The following is a 21,138-nucleotide window of genomic DNA, read 5'->3' on the forward strand; positions in this document are numbered from 1 at the left end:
AAGACATTTTTATACAATAATTTGGCACAGTATTACATCTTGTTACAACTGCATCATGTTAAGACAGCTCTGTTGTCAAAATAACGTTTTGTTGCAGTATGGTGATGTTTTGGAACAACAGTATCACTTACTGTTACACTGTGATATGACCTTTTGAAAAAAAATGTTTTTTGAATGCAATTTGGTTTACCGCCATATGGTTAAATTATCTTGCCGCACACCTTGTTGTAGCACTTTACTTACCAGGTCCCTCTTTTCACCAACTAGTGCACAAGTGCATTTTTCAAGTTGTGCAATAACATCTTATCTCAAAAAGTTCATAGGGAGACAGTTATGTCCTGATGTAATGATATTTTTAAGGCACATGGGTTACATTTTGATACAGGAGTACTGCACTCGGATAGCAGCAAAGTGATGTGATGTTATTTTGGCTTGATATAATGACCGGGAATCATGATGCACTATCTTGCATTGCAAGGACACACCATTACACAGTATTTTGAAACAATCTCCAGGACAACACAGTCCCAGCTGTAGCTGCAGCAGAGCTCACAGTTAACAATGACACACACTGTCCAGGTGTGCTCGCTACCCAAAGCCAGTGGTGCGCCCCGGGGGCTCCCCATGGCCACTCAAGACGCGATGGCTCGGCGAATATGCAAACGCAAAATAAATAAATGACAGCCCATGACGTAGGGGTATTACACCATCCCGTGACGTTGTAATGTGAGCACGTGTCACCGTGACGCAACGCGGCCAGGCAACGTGTTGCTATGATGCCATTACATTACACTGCGATCATGGGATGCTGTGACCGCATCACGTCACACTGCAGGGTGTTGCCATGACATCACATCACCCGGGGAGCAGCCGGGCAAAGCCACGTGCCCGGGGCTGCGAGGGACCCGTAGCTCACATGTGCGCTGGGGGAAAGGGACCTTCCGGCCGTGACCTAGCCGGAAGTGACGATTTTCTCCTGCCGGACCCAGCTTTGTGGAGCAACGGGCAGCCCTCGGCCGCAGAGCATGCCGGGTAGCGCCGCGTTCCGGCCCATGCGCAGAGCAGGGCATGCTGGGAAGCGCCTCGCCGCCGCGGTGCATGCCGGGGAAAGATGGATGCCCACGGGCTCTTCCGGAGGCTGGGGGCTGGCGCCAGGTTCGATCTGAAGCGCTTCAGGCAGGACGCCCGGCGCTTCAAGGTACCGCCCGGGCCGGGGCCGGGCCAGCCCCGTCCCCGCTGCGAGCCGGCGCCTGGCTCCGCCCGCCCTCGTGGTTCTGCCCCCGCCCCGGCTCCGGCGTGATGGGCTGGTTCTGGCGCCTTGGTCGATCTCCCGGTCCCTGGCTCTGGCCCTGAGTCTCGGCCCAATCTCCGGGGCCGGGTCTGTAGCTGGGTGCCCAGTCCTGGCCCTTGGCATTGCTAAGTGGCTGGTCCTGATGCCTGCCCGGTTCTGTCTCTGACCCTGATGGTTCCCCCGCCCTTGCGGGATGTTCTGGCCTCAGGATCCCTTCCTCGGTTCCTGGTTCTGGCCCGCTTTGGTGTTTGTTAGAATAGTCAGTGCAAAGCACTTTTCATTGATACTGGAACAGTTCATTCAGTCGGTTGAGTTCGTCCTTTCTTTTTTTTTAAATTTCAGGTGGTAAAAGTGAGAGACGCTGAATTTGACTCTCCAGAGAGTCTTGACTTTTTTGGAAGCAAAGATACAAAGCGTCCAAATATTTCTGGAAATGGCCTGGGAACAAATGGCTCCAAGAAATCCAAAGCTAAAATACAGCCACTTGAATCGCACATGGATGAGAAAGCAGATGACTCAGAAGGGAGGCTTAATGCAGGGACTGCAAGGAAGAGAAAACAAGACACAGGGAACTTTGAAGGGAAGAAAAAGCAGCGAAAGACCCAAGGTAGTGAGATTCTTCTCTTCTGTACAAGAGAATGTGTTCCAGTTGCTTACATAACAGAAACTGAACTTCAGTAACAAATCTGAGAAATCTGACTTGTACGAACAAGTGTAGGAATTACCAAGCAAAAGAAATTTCTAACACTAATAAATTGGGTTATAACAAATGCCATGAAACTCCTGTGAAGGAATACAAGCTCTAAAAGACTTGATTCTTGTCATTGTTTTAAATATCTGCTATGCAAAGGTAATTTTTAAAACAACGGTTTTCTTAATTCCTTGCTTTTTGAGTTAAATTTCTCACTAAGATTAATTTAAAAATAAGTTGCTCACTGATGTCTTTGTATTTTAGTAATATTGAACTCTGATAATACTGTCCAGATAGTCCCACTCTGTTTTTTAAAAAAGAGAGAGAGGTGCCAGGATGCTGCAGAGTTCTTCCATCTCAATTAGCTAACTGCTGAAGTCTCTTGAAGCCTGATGGCCAACAATTTTGTTCCAGTATAACTGTGTTGGTTTTGGGAGTGGATGCAGCTATGCTGGAATAAAGGTGACTGAGCAGTATTCTTCTCTATTTAGTTTAGTAGTTAGGTTGGAGGTATAGGGTGCTTTTCAGTTAGGTCTTCTAGGCTGCAATTATGATTATATCTGGATGCAAACCATATTAGTCTATAGGTAGGAGAAGTAATAACTCCATGGAAAAAAGAATGTGTCTTTATATGCTATCTTTCTTAATGATAAAACAGTAAGGCCAGGTCATGTGATAGACTTTTGCTGGTATAGCTACGTCTGTCGGGTGTGGAGAGGTGAGAGCCCTGACTAGTATAGCTGCTGTGCCAGCAGACTCCTCTAGGATAGACACAGTTATACTGGCAGTTCTGCACTTTTACCAGTATAAGTTGTTTGCATTTACTGTGTTGGTACAAATCTCAGCTTTGCCAGTAAATAATTTCATCTATGCTAGGAGCATTTTAACAGTATAGGAATATCAGTATATGGGCAAAGTATATAAACTCCTGGTTTAGGTCATGAAATTGCATAATATCACTACCACTGCTCTTCTGATATCTTGTATCTAGCATGATTGAATATTGAAAACAAATAGTCAATTAATTTATTTAACAAATATGGCATGGAATAATTGTAGTAAAATAATGGAAGTGAAAGCATTATTTATTGAATAAATTATTCTTGAGTTCAGCTCTTCTTGTATCACTTTTCCATAACTTTCAGATGCTTTTTTCTTTTTAGATTACAAACTTGTGGGGGTGGGGCAAGCATCTTTATCATCTTACATGTCCTTAAAGTATCTAGCACTGTTGGGGTGTAAATAAATGAATAACAGATGCTGATGCAAATGCAAATTAATTGGCCCGTAATTTATTTTATGATAAATATCTGTGGAAGTTACCAGCTACGTTCTTGGCCAGAAGCGGCTGGAGAGATTTTTTGGCTGGCTGAGTTCAGGACTAATGAAGAAATCTTGCCAGAATGCAGAGCTAAGGCTGAGTCTGTAACCATTGGAGTCAATGGGAACATTACCATTGACTTCATTGGTCTTAAAGTCAAGCTCCTAATGTCAATTCCTCTTACTAAGTTATTCTTTGACTTGATATATATATTTAATAATGCACATTGAAACTTTTAGCACCTGTTCCAGTCAGTTCTGATGTGGAAAATGATGGGATATTGTGGATGTCCTCTTTGGAAACAAAGATTAAAGATACAAGAGAAAAGCGGGAAAAGAAACCCACTGCAGAGAAACTGGAACAACTCAGACAGCAAAGGGTGAGGCTTGCTTATTTAAATGTAGCTAAAAATAGTTGTGTGCTCACTTATATGAGCATGTCATCTGGAAGCTGCAGTCATTTGCTGCGTCGTCTTTGTGATGAAGTCAGTATAGTGTGACAAAAGAATTGGAAAATTGATCCAGATGTGCATAACTTACTAGTGTCACAAAAAGGAACTTAATCTAGGGTCAGTTAATAACTCTAGCTATGATTCTATACAAAGACTTGTTGAAGTGCTTAAGTTAATGCACGTAAATAGTGGACTACAGTAGAACTTCAGAGTTACGAACACCTCGGGAATGGAGGTTGTTCGTAACTCTGAAATGTTCCTAACTCTGAACAAAAGGTTATGGTTGTTCTTTGAACATTGAATTAATACAGCTTTGAAATGTTACTATGCAGAAGAAAAATGCTGCATTCTCTTTATTTTTTAGTAGATTACGTTTAACACAGTATTTACCTTTTTTTTTTTTTTTTTAATATCTGCTGCTACCTGATGATGTACTTCCAGTTCCATATGAGGTGTGTGGTTGACTGGTCAGATCTAATGTATTCCTATGTGTAAATTTAAGCACACGAATAAGTCTTTGCAGGATCACTGTCTTTATCTGTAGTATAGCAGCTGTTAATGGAGAAACTTAAATGCTGACAATAAAGCTGTAAAGGTTGTGACTGTTCTGTAATTTTCTTCTAGGAAATGGTTTTAAAAGCATTAACTTTGAAAACTATTTAGAGCATTTATGGGGTATTTTTGGGGAGGCATCCTGGTGTGGTTGTTAAGAGAACAGGAATGGGAATCAGAAGACTTGGGTCCTGTTTTCAGTTCTGACGTCAACTCTCCCTGTGTAAACTTGTTCAAGTCACATTTTCACATCTGTAAAATAATACCTTTGTGAAGGTGTTATGAGGCTTAATCAATTTATCTGAAAATGTACTGTTGAAGATCAAAGTGGCTGCTATAATTTTCTGACATGTTGTGTAATTTTTACATTTTGCCTTCTAGATAAACCATTTCAGAAATAAACACAAGATTAATATCCAAGGAACAGATCTCCCTGAACCAATTGCCACATTTGAGCAGCTTCAAGCAGAATATAAAATCCTGCCTAAAATAATGCAGAATATTCAAGCTGCTGGCTTCCAGGTCCCTACGCCAATTCAGATGCAAGCCATTCCAGTCATGCTTCATGTAAGTCTCCTTGTCTTACACTTTGATATACAATGAGATGGCATGACTCGGACAGAGAGTTCCCATTCGGGACACGAAAATGTTATTTTAAAATAGAGTAAACATAGTACTGTAGTTCATACTTAAATCTTGTGATGGTATAACTAGTGGAAACTTCTATATGTTAACTTCCTCAAATTCAGTATTTTTCGATTGCTAGGAAGAAAGTTTAAATATAACCTCAACTTGCAGTAGGTGCAATATGGTTGAGGTAACACAGTGTGAGAAGCTTAACTTCTGCATTTCCTCATTTATTTTGTTAATGCAGCTTTTTGCATTTAATAAAAAACACTAAATGTAAATGTTCAGCTTTTTCCTGTTTTATATTCATAGGGTCGGGAACTTTTGGCTTCAGCTCCCACTGGATCAGGAAAGACTTTGGCTTTTAGCATTCCTATTTTAACACATCTGAAACAACCTATGAATAAAGGATTTAGAGCGCTGATCATATCGCCTACCCGAGAACTTGCTAGTCAGGTAGGAATTTTTTTTAAGTTGCCATAGAATAGTTATGCACTGTATTTGTAAGTACTCCCATTATTCTGGTTCAGAAAAACAGAAGCTTTTGGTGGACCTGTTTTTCTTTCCTACCCTCAGACTTTCAAGTGTATATGAATGTTTAAAGAAATGTTTGTCTTCTATGCCTACTATGCTTTGGGGTATTATGAAATGTAAAGACATGGTTAGAACGGGAGACTGGGACTCAAGGCTCCTGGATCTTGTTTTAAAATTCCATTACAACTTTTAACAGTTATGCTCCAGCAGATAAGCACAGGAGATGTTAGTGCTACCTTATTTTCTGTATTTGAGGCAAAAACATCCTTTTAAGTCTTAACTCAAGTAATCAATTTCTGCTTTGTTCGTGGAGTTCCATTTTACATCATCGGGAGTTTTGTGTATGTAGTGAGAGCAGCCAGTAAGAGTCACACTGTGGCGTGCAGACCCTTGGGGAGAATTTTGGGCAAGTGAATAACTCGGGTTGGAAGCCTGAGTTTTGTGATGTCAAACATACTTCAATTTAAAAGTTGTTGTTTTTTCCCCCAAGACAATCTGAAATCTGAGTGGTTTTTGAAGCCAGGTATGTATTACACTCTGTGTAGGGTTTGTGTGTCTTTTTGTTGTTGTTCCAAAAGCTACCCCACTATGTATTGTTGTATATTTCAGACTCAACGAGAGCTAGTAAAGCTGTCTGAGGGGACTGGATTCAGAATACATATGATCCATAAAGCAACTGAAGCAACCAAGAAATTTGGGCCCAAATCATCTCAGAAATTTGGTAATCATTCTAATGATTGCATAGGGATTCTCTTAAGCCTTTGAAATCTAGAACACAAGCTTTAAGTGATGTATGATTTAAACAGGTCAGTAAGTGCCATCCAAGTCCTGTAGTCACTTGCTTCTGTGAATACAATCAAGACGTTAAAAAAAGGTGGGAGGAAGAGAAATAGCTCCAGAAATTAAAAAGGGGAGAGCTACCTCTGCTGTACAAAAGAAATGCCACTTGAATACTGGAAAAGCAGCTTGGGGTGGTGAGGAGAAAACAAGCAGTCTGATGACTAACTGTGCTGCGTCACTCAGTTGTTGGAATACAGGCATGTAGCTGAGTTTGGTTATGGAAAGCAGAGAGTGGCAACCACTTCAGTGCTTTGTGGTGGCTTATTAATGCAGAATCATTGGGCTCTGCCATCGGAATCTCGTCCACCGCACGTTGTGAACTATATCTACTTAACAAGACTTTTAGCTTTTATATAACTCTGGATGTTAACAAATCCTCACAACGTCCTTATGTTTAAAGGAAATAAATAAAAACAAACAGATGTGGTAATCAGAAACACAGAGAGGTGAAGCAACTCGCCCAGGCCTCTCAGCAAATCAGTGTCAGGTCAAGGATTCGTGCTCTTGGATCCAAGGGCTGTGCTCAGACCATGCTGCGTATCTATTTCAACACGATTTCCCCCCCTTCCTGCTTCTCTTTAACATTGTTTTGCTTTTTCTATAGATATACTAGTGACTACTCCAAACAGACTCATTTATTTGCTGAAACAAGATCCTCCAGTCATAGACTTGACAAGGTATGAAGAGGGGTTTTTTAAAGTTTGTTTTTGCTTGTGACTTTCTTCCTGTCAGAATCTCTGAACAAGTGCGAGATCTATGCATGCACAAAATTTAAACCTGTGATGTCCTTTCAGGACTTGTATTTTTCTCCCGTATAAGCTGCTACTATTGAACAAAAAAATCTTGTTTTTCCTAGAGTTGAATGGTTGGTGGTTGATGAGTCAGACAAACTATTTGAAGATGGGAAGTCGGGGTTCAGAGACCAGTTAGCCTCCATTTTCCTGGCATGCACGTCCCATGTTGTCAAAAGAGCCTTGTTCAGTGCAACCTTTGCATTCGATGTAGAGCAATGGTGCAAACTCAACCTGGACAATATCATTTTGGTGTCTATTGGAGCAAGGTAAGTGTGCAGGTATTGACTCAGTCTTCTTTCTTGTGGGATCTCCTGTCTCATTAAGCCAGCTGTTGGCCCCTACGTAGGCAGAGAACTACTTGCATCTCCTCTCCGTTTAGTTGTATATTCCTCAGCTGTTCAACTGCTGCCACAGTTTCAGCCATCTCAATGATCAGATCTGCAGGGCAGTATTATGCATGTATGGGTCCTTTTTGTGCAACAGGGGAAGGTAGTGTTCTGCTTTGAGTATTTAATTGCTCAGACTAGGGAGCATTACCCTGAGGAGGAGGGTGTATTGGAGAAATTACTGCAAGATGTGAAGTATTTCTTTTCTCAGTAGTAAACTTCTTATACCTGTAAGACACTAACAACGACTTCTTTCTGTGTGATTTGATTTTTGTTTCAGAAACTCTGCAGCAGAGACAGTAGATCAAGAGCTCTTGTTTGTTGGCTCAGAGACAGGAAAACTACTGGCAATGAGAGACCTAGTTAAAAAGGTAGTTATGGGTGACAGAGCACCTTCCTCTTTGCTTATTATCTTACTAACTCAGCTGCAGTGCACAATGTGCTGCATTTGAAAAAGACCGAATGTATGTTTTGGTCTCAGTTTTTTAACCCACACTCAAGTAAAATGGAGACAGAATTTCTACAGTTCATTGTCAACTAAATTTTACTTGAAAATGTATTTTTGTTGTTGTTTTGTAGTCATGTAGCTGCTTAATTCATTCTTCTAGGTCGGGGCGGGCAAACTTTTTGGACTGAGGGTTGCATCGGGTTTCTGAAATTGTATGGAGGGCTGGTTAGGGGAGGCTGTGCCTCCCCAAATGGCCACGTGTGGCCTGGCCCCCCCCCCCCCGTGTCTCACCCTCTGACAGCCCCCCCCAGGACCCCTGCCCCATCCAACCCCCCCTTCTCTCTGTCCCCTGACTGCCCCGGATCCCCTGCCCCCACCACCTGCCCCCCGCCGCCCCATCCAACCGGTCCTCTCCTTCCTGATTGCTCCCCCAGAACACCTGCCCCCATTCAACCCCCCTATTCCCTGCCCAGTCACCACCCCAACCCCTGTCCCACTCCCCTGGCCCCTGACCACCACCCCCGAACTCCCCTGCCCTCTGTCCAACCCCACTCCCTGCCCCCTTACCGCGCTGCCTGGAGCACCGGTGGCTGGCACCGTGGCTGCACCAGGACAGGCAGCTGTGCCGCCCGACTGAAACTAGCCATGCATCATGCGCTGGGCCGGGCTCTGCAGCTGCGCTGCCCCAGGAGCTCACAGCCCGCCACCCAGAACCTTGTGCTGACGGCGCAGTGAGCTGAGTCTGGGAGGAATGGGGGAATAGCAGGGAAGGGGCCGGGGGCTGGGCTAGCCTCCCTGGCCAGGAGCTCAGGGGCCGGGCAGGAGGGTTTCGCAGGCCGTAGTTTGCCCACCTCTGTTCTAGATAGAAAGCAACAATCTGTTTTTCAATGTGGCAAATTTAGTCCTCATCCCAAAGCCCAGGTGTAATTCATCTAAATCAGAATCTGCTTAATCCAGGCCTCAGGGGAATTTTGTCAGTCAAAAATCACCATCTGAAATGTAAACTATGCAGGCTGATTAAATCCATGGCAGCACAGTACTGAAGGTGAACTGAGATGGGAAAAGGACTTGTAAGCAGAAACCTTGAGAGCCTTAAACAAGCTTGTTCTCTTGCAGGGATTCACGCCTCCTGTCCTTGTTTTTGTGCAGTCCATTGAAAGGGCTAAAGAGCTCTTCCATGAGCTCATTTATGAAGGGATCAATGTGGATGTCATCCATGCAGACAAAACACAGCAACAGGTAGGAGTCCGTAAATGTAGTTGTCTTGTACAGAAACTGTTCAGAAAGCAGATTGTACAAGCTGTCCTGTAAAAACTAGAACATCCATCTGCGGTAGTTGCGTGACAAGTGGTCTTGTGTCATGACTGTGTGGTCTTTTGTTTGGAGGGAGGGTGGGAATTGGACGTACTGTTTAGTATAATGTTGGCAGATATCAATACCTCTTCCATTCTCAAGCTGCTAATTAGAAAGTCACTTACACAATTTGTGTTTCGCCAGAGAGATAATGTGGTACACAGTTTCAGAGCTGGGAAGATTTGGGTGCTCATCTGCACAGCCTTGCTAGCACGAGGGATTGACTTCAAAGGAGTGAATATGGTCATTAACTATGACTTCCCAACCAGTGCCGTGGAGTACATCCACAGGATAGGTGAGTAAGCGTTCTTGGACAAAGCAGGATGTGTGGACTCATTCTCTGTCTGTGTTAGCTTTTGAATGGAGAGTGTTGTCTGGTGTTTAGAGTAGAAATCTTGCCATCAAGCCTCCTGGATTACCCCAACTCTGACACTCACTCTGCTACATCATTTAACCTACTTCATGCCTCCGTTCGTCCATCCGTAAAACTGGGTTTCTCACATACCTCCAAGAGGTTTTATGATCCTTAATTCTTGTTTGTAAAGTGTTTTGATACCCTTCGTAGTTGCAACTTGTTACTCTTACTCACTATGAACTACATGGCTAAGTGAAAACGGCTAAGTCATGTATTGGCAAACTGCACTTGGTGATAGTTAGGGAGGAAGAATTACTTCTTCATTAAGCTGCTGGAAAGTATTAAAGTAAAAACCCTTAACTTTATTGGTCTTTGACAGGTCGTACTGGAAGAGCAGGACACACAGGAAAAGCAGTTACTTTTTTTACTGAAGATGATAAACCTTTATTACGAAGGTAAATTGGGAAATGTGACAGTGATGCCCCTTAAGTTTCACTCCCACGTTGCGGGATCCTTTCTCAGGACAAACAATTACCAAATGGTTGTGCATTTGGTATTAAATTCCTCATCCCAGCATAAAAGTGTCAGTTCTCAGCTCTCCGTCTTTGGACCTGCAAGGTGATCTGTCACCAAATTACCCTTTAGTGTGGGAAGCTTAACCTTGACGTGTTTTGTGAATGCACTGATAGAGAATTCAGTGTCCTCTCACTTGCTGCACTCAAACTCAATAATGGCAATACGAGGGACTGATATATTAACAGCACAGTTTATAAGCATACAGTGAAATATCAGGGCTCGTTGGTGGAATTGGTGAACGTGTGACTTTTTAATAGCAGTAAGGCCAATGCAATTGACCTGGTCTGCTACGTAGCTGTGGGTGCTATTTTTTTGGTCCTCCTAAGTCTCTTGCCTTGCACTGTCAAACAAAACTGCTGATAGTTTTTTCAAGAAGCTTCTGCATTCTGCAGTGGTTTTGAACCTACAGTCCTAGTCTCACCCCTCAGCCTACTGATGCTTGTGAATTAAGTCTTTGGCAAAACTTTCCTTTTTGGCTTCTCATTACTCCAGTCATTTACCTACCATAGTTACTATACTAATGGAATTTTAGTTTCAGTTCATTACGAGCCAGTGAACTTGAGTGTTTTGTTTTCATCTGTATCATTTGATTGTTACTGTTTCTGCTTCAAACTTCCCTGGCTCATTTCTTTTCCTTGCAGATGAGAAGTAACCTAACTACTTCCTAGAAATAGTTGTTCTGCATTAAATAACTATATATCTACTCAGGAATTCAGTACTTTGATATTTTCCCCCTCCCTCTCTTCCAGTGTAGCCAATGTTATCCAGCAGGCTGGTTGTCCTGTGCCAGACTACATAAAAGCCTTCCACAAACTGCAAAGGTAAGGTTACTTTAGTTCCCCCTTGTGATTTGTGTGACATTTGAGATTAGGAGAGTTGCAAGCAATCTGTTAGATATTGCTCTTTCTGTGCAGGTGCTTTCAACTTTTCTTCATACATATTGTTAGAATTAATATTCGACATTGTTATGAAAGCTGGTTAAAATGGTGGTGGGGGGCAAAGTTTGATGTTGGCCTCTTGTTTGTAGCACCAGGTGCATTGAACAAATGTGAGCAAAACACATTAGTAAACATAATTAAATTATGTGTTGTGTGGATAAAAGCAGGACAAGAGAGACTTCCAAAACTTAACTTCTGTAGTAGTTTGAACTTAACAAATCAAATACAGATATTTTCATTTTTAGTCTGGATGATTACATTGGACAGTTAGAAACAAAACAAGGAATGTTTTGCTGTAAGGGAATATGATTCTAGTTTTTCTTCCTTCTGATTATTTTACACGTTTACATGGGCAAATCTATAGCTGCACTTTTAGGAATAAAAATAGCTGTTCCCAGAATTTCTTTTTTTAAGAAAGCACTTGTCTTAAATTCTATAAAAACAATTATCCCCTTTGAAGCCTCAGGTTTCTAAGCATCCGCTCCTAGCATCCCCGTTTTGCATAGGTGGCACTCATTGCAGGATCAGAGCTCTAATGAGCATAAAATCCTGGAGGACTGCCAGCCTCTAACACTGCCCAACTGCTAAGATTGTTTCTGGACGTTTGCTGAAATTTTCAGTGTGTTTTATAAAAAACAAAACAAAATACTAGTATCTTTTTTTCATATAGGTCTGACTACTTTTAACACAAAGCTAGAAATCTGTTTGTATATACCATTGTCCACATGTTTCAGCAAGGCATACTATTTTTAAAACCTATTTAAAATAAAGATGGGCTTAATTGTGCAGAGGGAGGCAGCCACTCTGGGGCAGGGACAAAGAAGGGGAAACTCCAAAAAAGCGGGCTAGCTGAATTGTTAAATCCTTGGAAGAAACCAGCTGTACAAAATTTGCATTTGTTGTTGGGAATTATTTTTTGGAGGATCTGCAGGTATTGTAAGTACCTACTATTATTTCAGATGTTGAGCTTGCCTTTAACAGAGCCTTAATCTTATTTTCCTAAATGCCATATTCAGCAAACAAAAGAAGAAGCTGATTAAGAAACCATTGGAAAGGGAGCACATTCGTACCACTCCTCAGTACTTACTAGAAAAAGCCAAGAAAAAAAAGTACGTACCGTAGTTTCTTTCTAAAGGGCCTGAGGGATAATCTGTTTTTATTTACCTACAGGGAGAGAGTGAACTTCAGATTTTTTAAAAAAGAGAAAATTGTATGTAAATTTGCTGTTTACATGGATAGCTCAATTGACAGCTCTAGATACATTATCCACAACATAGGTCCAGCAATGGCACCAGCGGTGCAAGGTTCCCCATGTTTCCCTGTCAATGTGCTTCAGTCCTTGACCTCTCTGCTGAGACTGCTAGTAAGGGTGCCAATTTATGGTGGTGACTCTTCGCGCGAACATCTGTTCATTGGGAACCAGATTGAGGCCAATAATTCCTTTTACATGCCACCAAACAACTATTGAATGGTAGCAATTCAGCTCAGTTTGAAGCTAGGTTGAATTTGAACCTGTGACCTTGAAGTATAGCTCTCCAGACAGCTGTCAATCACCCGAGCCAATCCACTCCCCTTCCTGGAAATTTTTAAAGAATATGAAATATTAACAGAAATAACAAACCTGTAGTCACCATTCACGGTGGCTTAACCTCTGCAGTCAAGAATGCCTAGAATCTCTCTCTCTTGGGGCCAGTGGAACAGATTTCCAAGGGCTTGGGCTTGACTGGCAGAGAGACACGTCTGTGTGACATAAGATGAAGAGAAACAATTGCTCATTTGAAGAGGCAAAAGAAGGTTGCTGGATCGTACACTGGGTTATACAAATGATGAATGTTTAAATGATGATGGTATAAACTCATCCCTATTTTAGGACTATGTGAAACTGGTTTATTGGTCTAATTTGAGTCCCTGTTTGTGTACGTGGGGATCTGGCACAGTTTGGTCACAAAGGCCCAGTACTGCATTAGAGATAAATACATCTGAAGATTGTTGCTGTTAGATGCTTGTTTTATATTAAGTGCACTGAATGTTAAAAGTCTGCGATGTAAGTAGGCAAAAAGACATCTGTAATGGGAGGCTAATGAGTGGTTCAGATTCGTGGTTCATCTTTCAAGTATAAATACGCTTGGTTGCATTAATCTCTAATTTGTTGTTCTTTCTTTTAGGAAAATTATCCAGAAAAATATTAAGGAAAAGAAACCCAAGGAAGCAAACAAATGACTCTCAATTGCAGACTGGTCCAGAAAGTTGACTACATTGTATGAATGATCCTGCCACCTGACAAACTGAGTTTGAAACTACTCACCTATTCGAATCTTAGATATGGAAAATGTAGGATGGCAGCAAAGGATTGGGGAAAGAGACTGTGATCACTCACTGCCAACATTTCTTCCCTTTTTTATATATATTTAGTGTTAACTCAAGAAAATTCTTAATGGAACACTGGTGGAGGAAGTCCATCAGAGTACTTCTTATAGAAGTGCGAGAGCATGCTCCGGTACTGAAATACCCCAAGCATCTGAGCAATTGCTCACAAATAGCATCTACTTGGGTTACAAGTATTATGTGGTTCATTATTGTTTCTTGGGAACACTGTTTATTCTAGATAGAGGTATAAAACCACCCTTTGAATATTTTCTAAAGTTATAGCTAAGGGGGTCAGATATGTAAGAGCAGAGCACATAAGCTTTACTATTGTGCTGGGTAAGGATAGCTGTTGAAGATTTCCTTAAGCACATTGCTTCTGTTCATTTCGTGTACAGGATAGACTTTAAAGACACAGTCTTAAAACTATATTTACTTTTTTTTTTATTTTTGGCCATATAAATCAATTTGAAATAGATGTGTGGCATCACTTACAGCACTAGAAAGGGACAGGAAAGAATATCAAACAATTGTAAAAACACCACTGAAGCTTTATTGTAGGGGTAATCTTAAACCTCAAAACAGAATAAACGGGATCTTCAGAAGGAGAGTTCTAAAACAAAGATTCTTCAGTCTGTTCATATATCCTTTGCAGAACATCTATGCAGACCTTTCTTTGATTCTTTATGTAAGAAAAGGAACACACACACCCTTCATTCTGCTCTCTCTTCACTTGTTAAACCCACTCTGTTCATACAGTGTTTCCTTACCATGTAGTTCTAACAGTGAGGTAGTGGCTGCTTCTTCACAAGGATGATCCTTTGACATGTGACTGTCCTTGTTATTGGATAGCTCTGCTGCAATACACTCTCACTAAGAGTTCCATCTCCTCCAGGCTTTGTCACCGTTAATCCATTTTGTAAATGGATCCCAGCCATGCATACATTACCTGCTATAGGCTACTGCTGATTGTTCTGTTGAAGTCTGTAGCCATTTTCTAAGATACAAGTTTTGTAAAGTAAGACAAAATAAAAACTGATCAACAGTCACTTCAGATTCCTGCTTATTTCCAAGTTAGGCTCAGATTACATTACTTTTCACACGTCTGTTGTATGATGCCTGTAAAACAATACATTGGAATTATGTAGAAATTGGCGTCTTGTTCTGAAATCTAATCTGTCTGAATTCATACATGCACCTATCCTCTAAAAGATTTCCCCAGTTCAATAATATCAAGTCCCTACTAAAAGCCATAGAGTACCTTAGAGCTCTCAGAAAAATACCAGCAGATGCCAGTTGGAGGTAAAAATTATAATGGGAAGTGTTTAGCAATCTTAAATAGAAGGGTTACCACCACTTCCCCATAATAACATTACCAAATTGTAACGGTCAGTGTACCAGTTGCTGTGGTGCATGCTAAAGGACAGGAGTAACAGGAGGAAAACAATTAGCTCATGATCCTGGATAAAATTCCTAGTCACTGTCATGGGATCATTAATATCCACGCATTGCAGCCAGCATTTTATTTTTTTAAGGATTTATTTGCAAAAGAGAGTGAACTGCATGAAACTCATTTTAGCTACTGTAGCAGGAAAGAGGCCTGAGTTAGATATGAATATGTGGTTTCTGAAAGTCTAAGAAGTACAACCACAGTGCAACTTAAGCAGTCGTGTATCCCATAGCATGTACTATTACATTAGTCTAGTGATGTTTATGCCATAATTTTGTATGGTCTTTATACCTGGAAGATGGCAAATAGGAACAGTCTGGAATTTTCATGCTTCCTAATATGTTTGAGCAGGCTTCTTGCTGATCTCACGGAGAGATATGAGCTACTGCTGCCCCTTTGCATGATTAGCTAGCAGCTCACACATCACCTAATCACAGAGTGCTGAAGTTAAAATACTTCTGTACTTTTAACCAAACACAACTAAAGTGTAGAGATACAGTAATACTCCTGCTGCACTCTGAAAATGGGATGAGTCGCAAATTGACTTGAACATATTCCAAATCAACTAGTTCAGCACGCATTTGAACAGTGTACTGTACAACGACTATGGCTTTTTCTGGTACTGGGAGAGGACAGTGGCAATACTGGGAGATGCAGGATTCCACCATCAGGACCAGTGCATGTATTGTAGCCCGTGCACTGCTGCTCCTCTGCAAAGGAGCAGCATGCATCCTCAGCTAGAAGATGCTGCCATCTGCACAAATGGTCAGGAATTTGAGGGAAATGGGGGCTGTGGGGTAGCTGGACTCTGTTCCTAGGCTCCTAATCCCGTCACTTCCTGCAGTGGAAAAAGACTCCTAATGCTTCTTTTTTCTTTCTTCAGGCTGTTCCCCAGGGCATCAAGCATCCAGGAGACAGCTTCTAGCCTGATGCAGCTAATATAAAAATGACAATTGTACTGGCTGTTACTGTAGATCTACTTTTTCCAGATCAGAACTGAGAGCGAGCTGTACAGTCTTGTATATAAAAGGAATGGGTTTCTTTAATCACTGTTGGGAAGAGGAAATGGAGGATTCTGAATTTGTTTCAGTTCTAGCTCTGGCTTGTACTTATAGCTTTAGGGTTGTGACATCTACAATGTTGTACTTTTGAGACAAGCTGCAGGTCTTCGGAGAGAAGGTAGTGCTGAAAGAGCAGACTCAACAGAGTTCAGGAGCAATGAACCTCAGACTACCTGCAACTTCATTTCTCTGATGCAGCACAATCTCTCTCAAGTGTTTTTGGTGCTTATTATAAACAGCATGTATGCAAATTCTATTTACACACCTTTGTAAGATATTTGTCAGGAACAGTTCAGTAGACATCGAAGTACCATAGCAGGTGACAGTGTTAACCTTAACACTGAGACAAAAGTACAGCGAAATTTCCATTTTTCCACTTTTGCATTCTGAAGCACTGAGCCTACTGAAGTAGGACCAGAGCCGCAGCTTCACCCCAGAAAGCAGCTTGATGTTATTTTGGACAAATGCTTCATGAGTTTAGGGTCAGAGAGTTTGGTGTCTTCCTAAGAGACCCTCGTGAAACCGTTGCCTTCTGCTTCAACAAGCCAAATCTACACTCTGTCAGTTTTCTTCACCTGTTGTGCTTAGAGGATATATGAGCCTGAGGAAAAGTGATATGCTTTACAAAGTCTGCTTTTTTTAAAAGAGACTAACTCAAATGTAAATTTACATAACATTTTTGTAATTGTTACTGTAAGTGCATGGATATGTAGGAACCGTTTTTTGTTAATTATCCAAGATGTTAATGTAACTGAAGACGTCCTGTCTAGCATACTGCTCCTGGAGTATCGCAACAGATTTTGTTTACTGAATACTAAGATAGCTTTCAGGAACCTTGGATGAGAGATTTACAATTCTTAATCTTGCATTTCTACATCATCTCTAGCATAGGATTTCAAAGCACTTTACAAACATTTTTACAATACTCATGTAGAGTAGGTAAGTACACCCATTTTACAGAAGGTTAAATTGACCCAATGAGACTGTGGCAGAAACCAGCTTAGTCTGCATTCTGAGACCCTGTCTTAACCATTTACTCTACCCACACTCCCATTCTAATGAGTGCTGCTTGTTCAATACTTTTTAGTTCTTTGCTTGAGATTGGCAGTTTGATGCTTGAACTAGAAATGTGTAAAAGCAGCAGAGAGTCCTGTGGCACCTTATAGACTAACAGACGTTTTGGAGCATGAGCTTTCGTGTGTGAATACCCACTTCGTTGGATGCATGTGGAAATGTGTAAAAAATGCTGTATGGATAATCTGCAAACTGCCCACATGATGTCAGTTTAACCTACATGAAGAAGGGCACATATGACTATGAACTATAATTAAATCACACTTCTCAGTATAATCAGTTTCATCCTTTCTTATAAAAGGTGTTGATAATATATGATGCTCAGTTTTAAAAAGGTTTATAAGCACAGCCATAGTGTGGGCAAACGTCACTTGTACAGTTCTGGTACTGCATCTCCATTTTAACCTGCAGGACTCATGTTTATGTCTGTCCTGTGCCCATGCCCTCTTATAGCTCCGCTAATATGCATCTGACACCTGACCTCCTGCAGCCCCTATTATTCCAATGCCAGCCCTCTAGAGCAACACTTGACAGCTGTTCTTTAAAGCCCAGATCCTACAAGCACTTAAGCATGTGCTTATCTTTACTACCCTGCGTAGACGTATGGAAATCAAGGATTTATTTGAAATCAGTGGGACTCCTCAAGGCAGTAACATTATGCACATGACTATGTGTTTACAGGAATAGGGCCTACGTTATGTGATGAGGACATCTGGGTGTCAGGATGTAAGAAGAGACCAACCAAACTCAGTACTTGTGGTCTTACTAGCAGGGTCACTGTAGGGTGTCTATGGGGTCACATACACCCACCCCCAAGGGGGACAGTGTGGGGTCTCTGTAGGGTGTCTATGGGGGCACGTACGTCCCATCCCCAAGGAGGGCAGTATGGGGTCTCTGTAGGGTGTCTATGGGGGCACATACACCCACCCCTAAGGGGGGCAGTGTCTCTGTCTGTGTGGTGGGGGGGGGCATACACCCACCCCCCAGGGGGGGGGGGGGGTCTGGGTGTCTATGGGGGCACATACATCCCACCCCCAAGGGGGGCAGTGTGGGGTCTCTGTAGGGTGTCTAGGGGGGCACATACACCCACCCCCAAGGGGGGCAGTGTGGGGTCTCTGTAGGGTGTCTATGGGGGCACATACATCCCACCCCCAAGGGGGGCAGTGTGGGGTCTCTGTAGGGTGTCTATCATACATCCCACCCCAAGGAGGGCAGGCAGTGTGGGTCTCTGTAGGTGTCTAGGCTCTGTAGGGTGTCTATGGGGGCACATACATCCCACCCCCAAGGAGGGCAGTGCGGGGTCTCTGTAGGCTGTCTATGGGGGCACATACACCCACCCCCAAGGGGGGCAGTGCGGGGTCTCTGTAGGGTGTCTATGGGGGCACATACACCCACCCCCAAGGGGGGCAGTGCGGGGTCTCTGTAGGGTGTCTATGGGGGCACATACACCCACCCCCAAGGGGGGCAGTGCGGGGTCTCTGTAGGGTGTCTATGGGGCACATACACCCACCCCAAGGGGGACAGTGCGGGTCTCTGTAGGGTGTCTATGGGTGCACATACACCCACCCCCAAGGGGGACAGTGTGGGGTCTCTGTAGGGTGTCTATGGGGTCACATACACCCACCCCCAAGGGGGGCAGTGCGGGGTCTCTGTAGGGTGTCTATGGGGGCACGTACACCCACCCCCAAGGGGGGCAGTGCGGGGTCTCTGTAGGGTGTCTATGGGGGCACGTACACCCACCCCCAAGGGGGGCAGTGTGGGGTCTCTGTGGGGTGTCTATGGGGGCACGTACACCCACCCCCAAGGGGGGCAGTGCGGGGTCTCTGTAGGGTGTCTATGGGGGCACGTACACCCACCCCCAAGGTGGGCAGTGAGGGGTATCTGTAGGGTGTCTATGGGGGCACGTACACCCACCCCCAAGGGGGGCAGTGCGGGGTCTCTGTGGGGTGTCTATGGGGGCACGTACACCCACCCCCAAGGAGGGCAGTATGGGTTTTTTTCTATAGGGTCTCACCACGCGGCAGCCTAGTCCGCAGAGGGCCTGACACACGCTGTCTCCCGGAGCCGCAGGGGAGGCCCGGCCCGGCAGCCTGCGCAGAGGGCGGGGCGGGGCGGGGAGGCCGCTCTGCCCCGGAAGCCGGCGCGGCTCAGCTGACGGCGGCGGCGGCCGAGCGGGAAGAGGGCGCTGCGGCCGGGGCCGGGAGCTGGGGGCGGCGCTGGGGCCGCGGGAGGGGGGGTTGTAGCGGGGTCGGCCGGAGCCGGCAGCGCTGGGACCGCCGGGTAGGTGGGGAGAGGGCGGGGGCCGGGCAGTGCCCGGGGGCTGGGCGGGGGGGAGTCGGGGTCTCGGCCCCGGCGGGGCGGGGTGGAGCTCGGGAAGCGCTGGGGGTTGATGGGTGGGGAGAGAGTGCTGGGGTGAGGGGCTGGGTTGGGGGTGAGGGGCTGGGGTCTGACTGAGTCTGGGGGTAATGAGGGGCTGGGGGTCTGACTGGGGCGATGAGGGGCTGGGGGTGTCTGAGTCTGGGGGTAGTGAGGGGCTGGGGTTGGGGGGTGACTGGGGTGGGGGGTCTGACTGGGGCTGTGAAGGGCTGGGGCAGTGATGAGGACTGGGGGGTGATTGGGGCGGTGGTGAGGTGCTGTGAGGGGCGACTGGGGAGATGAAGGGCTGCAGCGGGGCGGGGGGTCACTATTTGGACTGTATGGGAGGAGAGGGGTTTGACTTGCTGGTTCACTTTGGTTTTTTTCCTTGTCTAAACACTGTGCCTCCATGTTTTTGGTTAGGGGGTAGTAAATGTTGCTTATGGCAGGAGTTGGATAGTTTGTGTGTGTGTGTGTGTGTGTGTGGGCTGCTGTGACTTGTTTGTGTGGATCCTTCTCTCTCTCCCCTATTAATGTGGAGGAGGCTTCCTACTGTCAGCAGTACATGAGGCAGAATGGAGTGGTTGTGGTGGGAGAAGGAGAAATTGGAAAATGAGAAATATTATCACCTCCGTGTTATGTTTTGGGTGGAATTGGAGGCTAATCTTTGTATTTCTCCTTTCAAACTGGGAATTGGTTAGAGATTTCTATTTAAGTAAAGTATTTATAGGGTTTAAGACTAGCATTTTTTTGTGAAAGGACGGAGCTGTAGGACTGAGTCAGTCTGCTTTTGATAAGTGACATTGTATTAATCAGATATTCCTGGATACTTAAGTAAAATCCTACCTGCTTTGTGTTATCATCAAAGATCCCATGGCATTTCTCATACAAGCAGACATTTGCCCTGGTGACCTTCACCAAAATCACACACCCATACTTATGTAGGGTGCTTTCCTCCACCTGTCTGCTAGGTTACCACCCTCCACAGTAGAAGTGTCTGCATTTCATTAGAGCTCCTGGGTATGTAATTTGTAAGGCACTTCAGAATCCCGTAGAATGAGAAGTGCAACAATATATATAAATCTGAAATATAATTATTTTGATCTGCTGCTTAAACATCCACCCTTTCTTTACAGCAACATTGTCACTTTAGAATTATGCATTGTAAACACTTCTACTTTTCTAAACACCTACCTTACTAATGAGACCCTAGATTGTGAAAAATGAAAGGATTCTAAAATTCCAATTTACTTGTCACGATGCTTTTTGTAGCTTTATTCAATTCTCTGAGCTTAGGTGATGGAAATCAGTGAAGTCAATTTCATTGTGGCTTATAGTTAGTTTCACTAAAAAAGGGTTTTGAGGCTTCTGAGTTAGAAACATGGTATGAAAAACACTTTCACCCTGTCAGTATTACTGCTTTACAGGCTCTGCACTCATTGGGAATGATGGGTACAAAAACTCTCAACTATAGACACAGCCTAGGAGTTTGAGTTGGGGAAAGAGTTCATCCTGTAGTTTGTTGCTGTTCTAGAAGCTATCACATGGATTCTTCATAGTAAAATCTGAATACAAAAGAAAATGATTTTTTTTTCTTTATCCTGCTGTTTGCGTGAAACTGATTGCTGGAGCCCAGTATCTGAAATTAGAGTACCTATTATGAAAAACTTACTGTTG

At 43.7% G+C, this 21,138-nt stretch overlaps 2 protein-coding genes and 1 long non-coding RNA gene across 8 annotated transcripts in view; 2 read left to right on the forward strand and 1 right to left on the reverse strand.

Moving 5' to 3' along the window:
• Window positions 1–885: 885 nt before the first annotated feature.
• DDX52 (DExD-box helicase 52) lies at window positions 886–14,570 on the forward strand. Of its 2 annotated transcripts, none has more exons than XM_039507328.1 (15): window positions 886–1,198; window positions 1,634–1,898; window positions 3,543–3,682; window positions 4,688–4,873; window positions 5,246–5,389; window positions 6,077–6,188; window positions 6,912–6,984; window positions 7,164–7,367; window positions 7,768–7,858; window positions 9,052–9,174; window positions 9,433–9,583; window positions 10,023–10,098; window positions 10,969–11,040; window positions 12,174–12,266; window positions 13,323–14,570. In XM_039507328.1, the coding sequence occupies exons 1-15, from the start codon at window positions 1,112–1,114 to the stop codon at window positions 13,375–13,377; spliced, it is 1,872 nt and encodes a 623-aa protein (XP_039363262.1). In that variant the 5' UTR covers window positions 886–1,111; the 3' UTR covers window positions 13,378–14,570. The 2 variants fall into 2 exon arrangements, with proteins under 2 accessions (XP_039363262.1, XP_039363263.1); XM_039507329.1 differs by having other exon boundaries at window positions 887–1,155.
• LOC120387115 lies at window positions 14,511–19,248 on the reverse strand. The gene is made up of 3 exons (XR_005590036.1): window positions 19,121–19,248; window positions 16,298–16,633; window positions 14,511–14,640 (listed from the first exon to the last, which is right to left on the reverse strand). It is a non-coding gene; the product is annotated as an uncharacterized LOC120387115 (long non-coding RNA).
• The window catches only part of SYNRG (synergin gamma), a 61,065-nt gene continuing 59,142 nt past the window's right edge, over window positions 19,216–21,138 (forward strand). For all 5 annotated transcript variants that reach the window (XM_039507322.1, XM_039507323.1, XM_039507324.1 and 2 more), the window contains exon 1: window positions 19,216–19,386. The gene's annotated coding sequence lies outside the window, so the exon portion shown is untranslated. The remainder of the gene's footprint in view (window positions 19,387–21,138) is intronic.

This window comes from Mauremys reevesii, linkage group 20, assembly GCF_016161935.1.
Source record: "Mauremys reevesii isolate NIE-2019 linkage group 20, ASM1616193v1, whole genome shotgun sequence".
NCBI lineage: Eukaryota > Metazoa > Chordata > Testudines > Geoemydidae > Mauremys > Mauremys reevesii.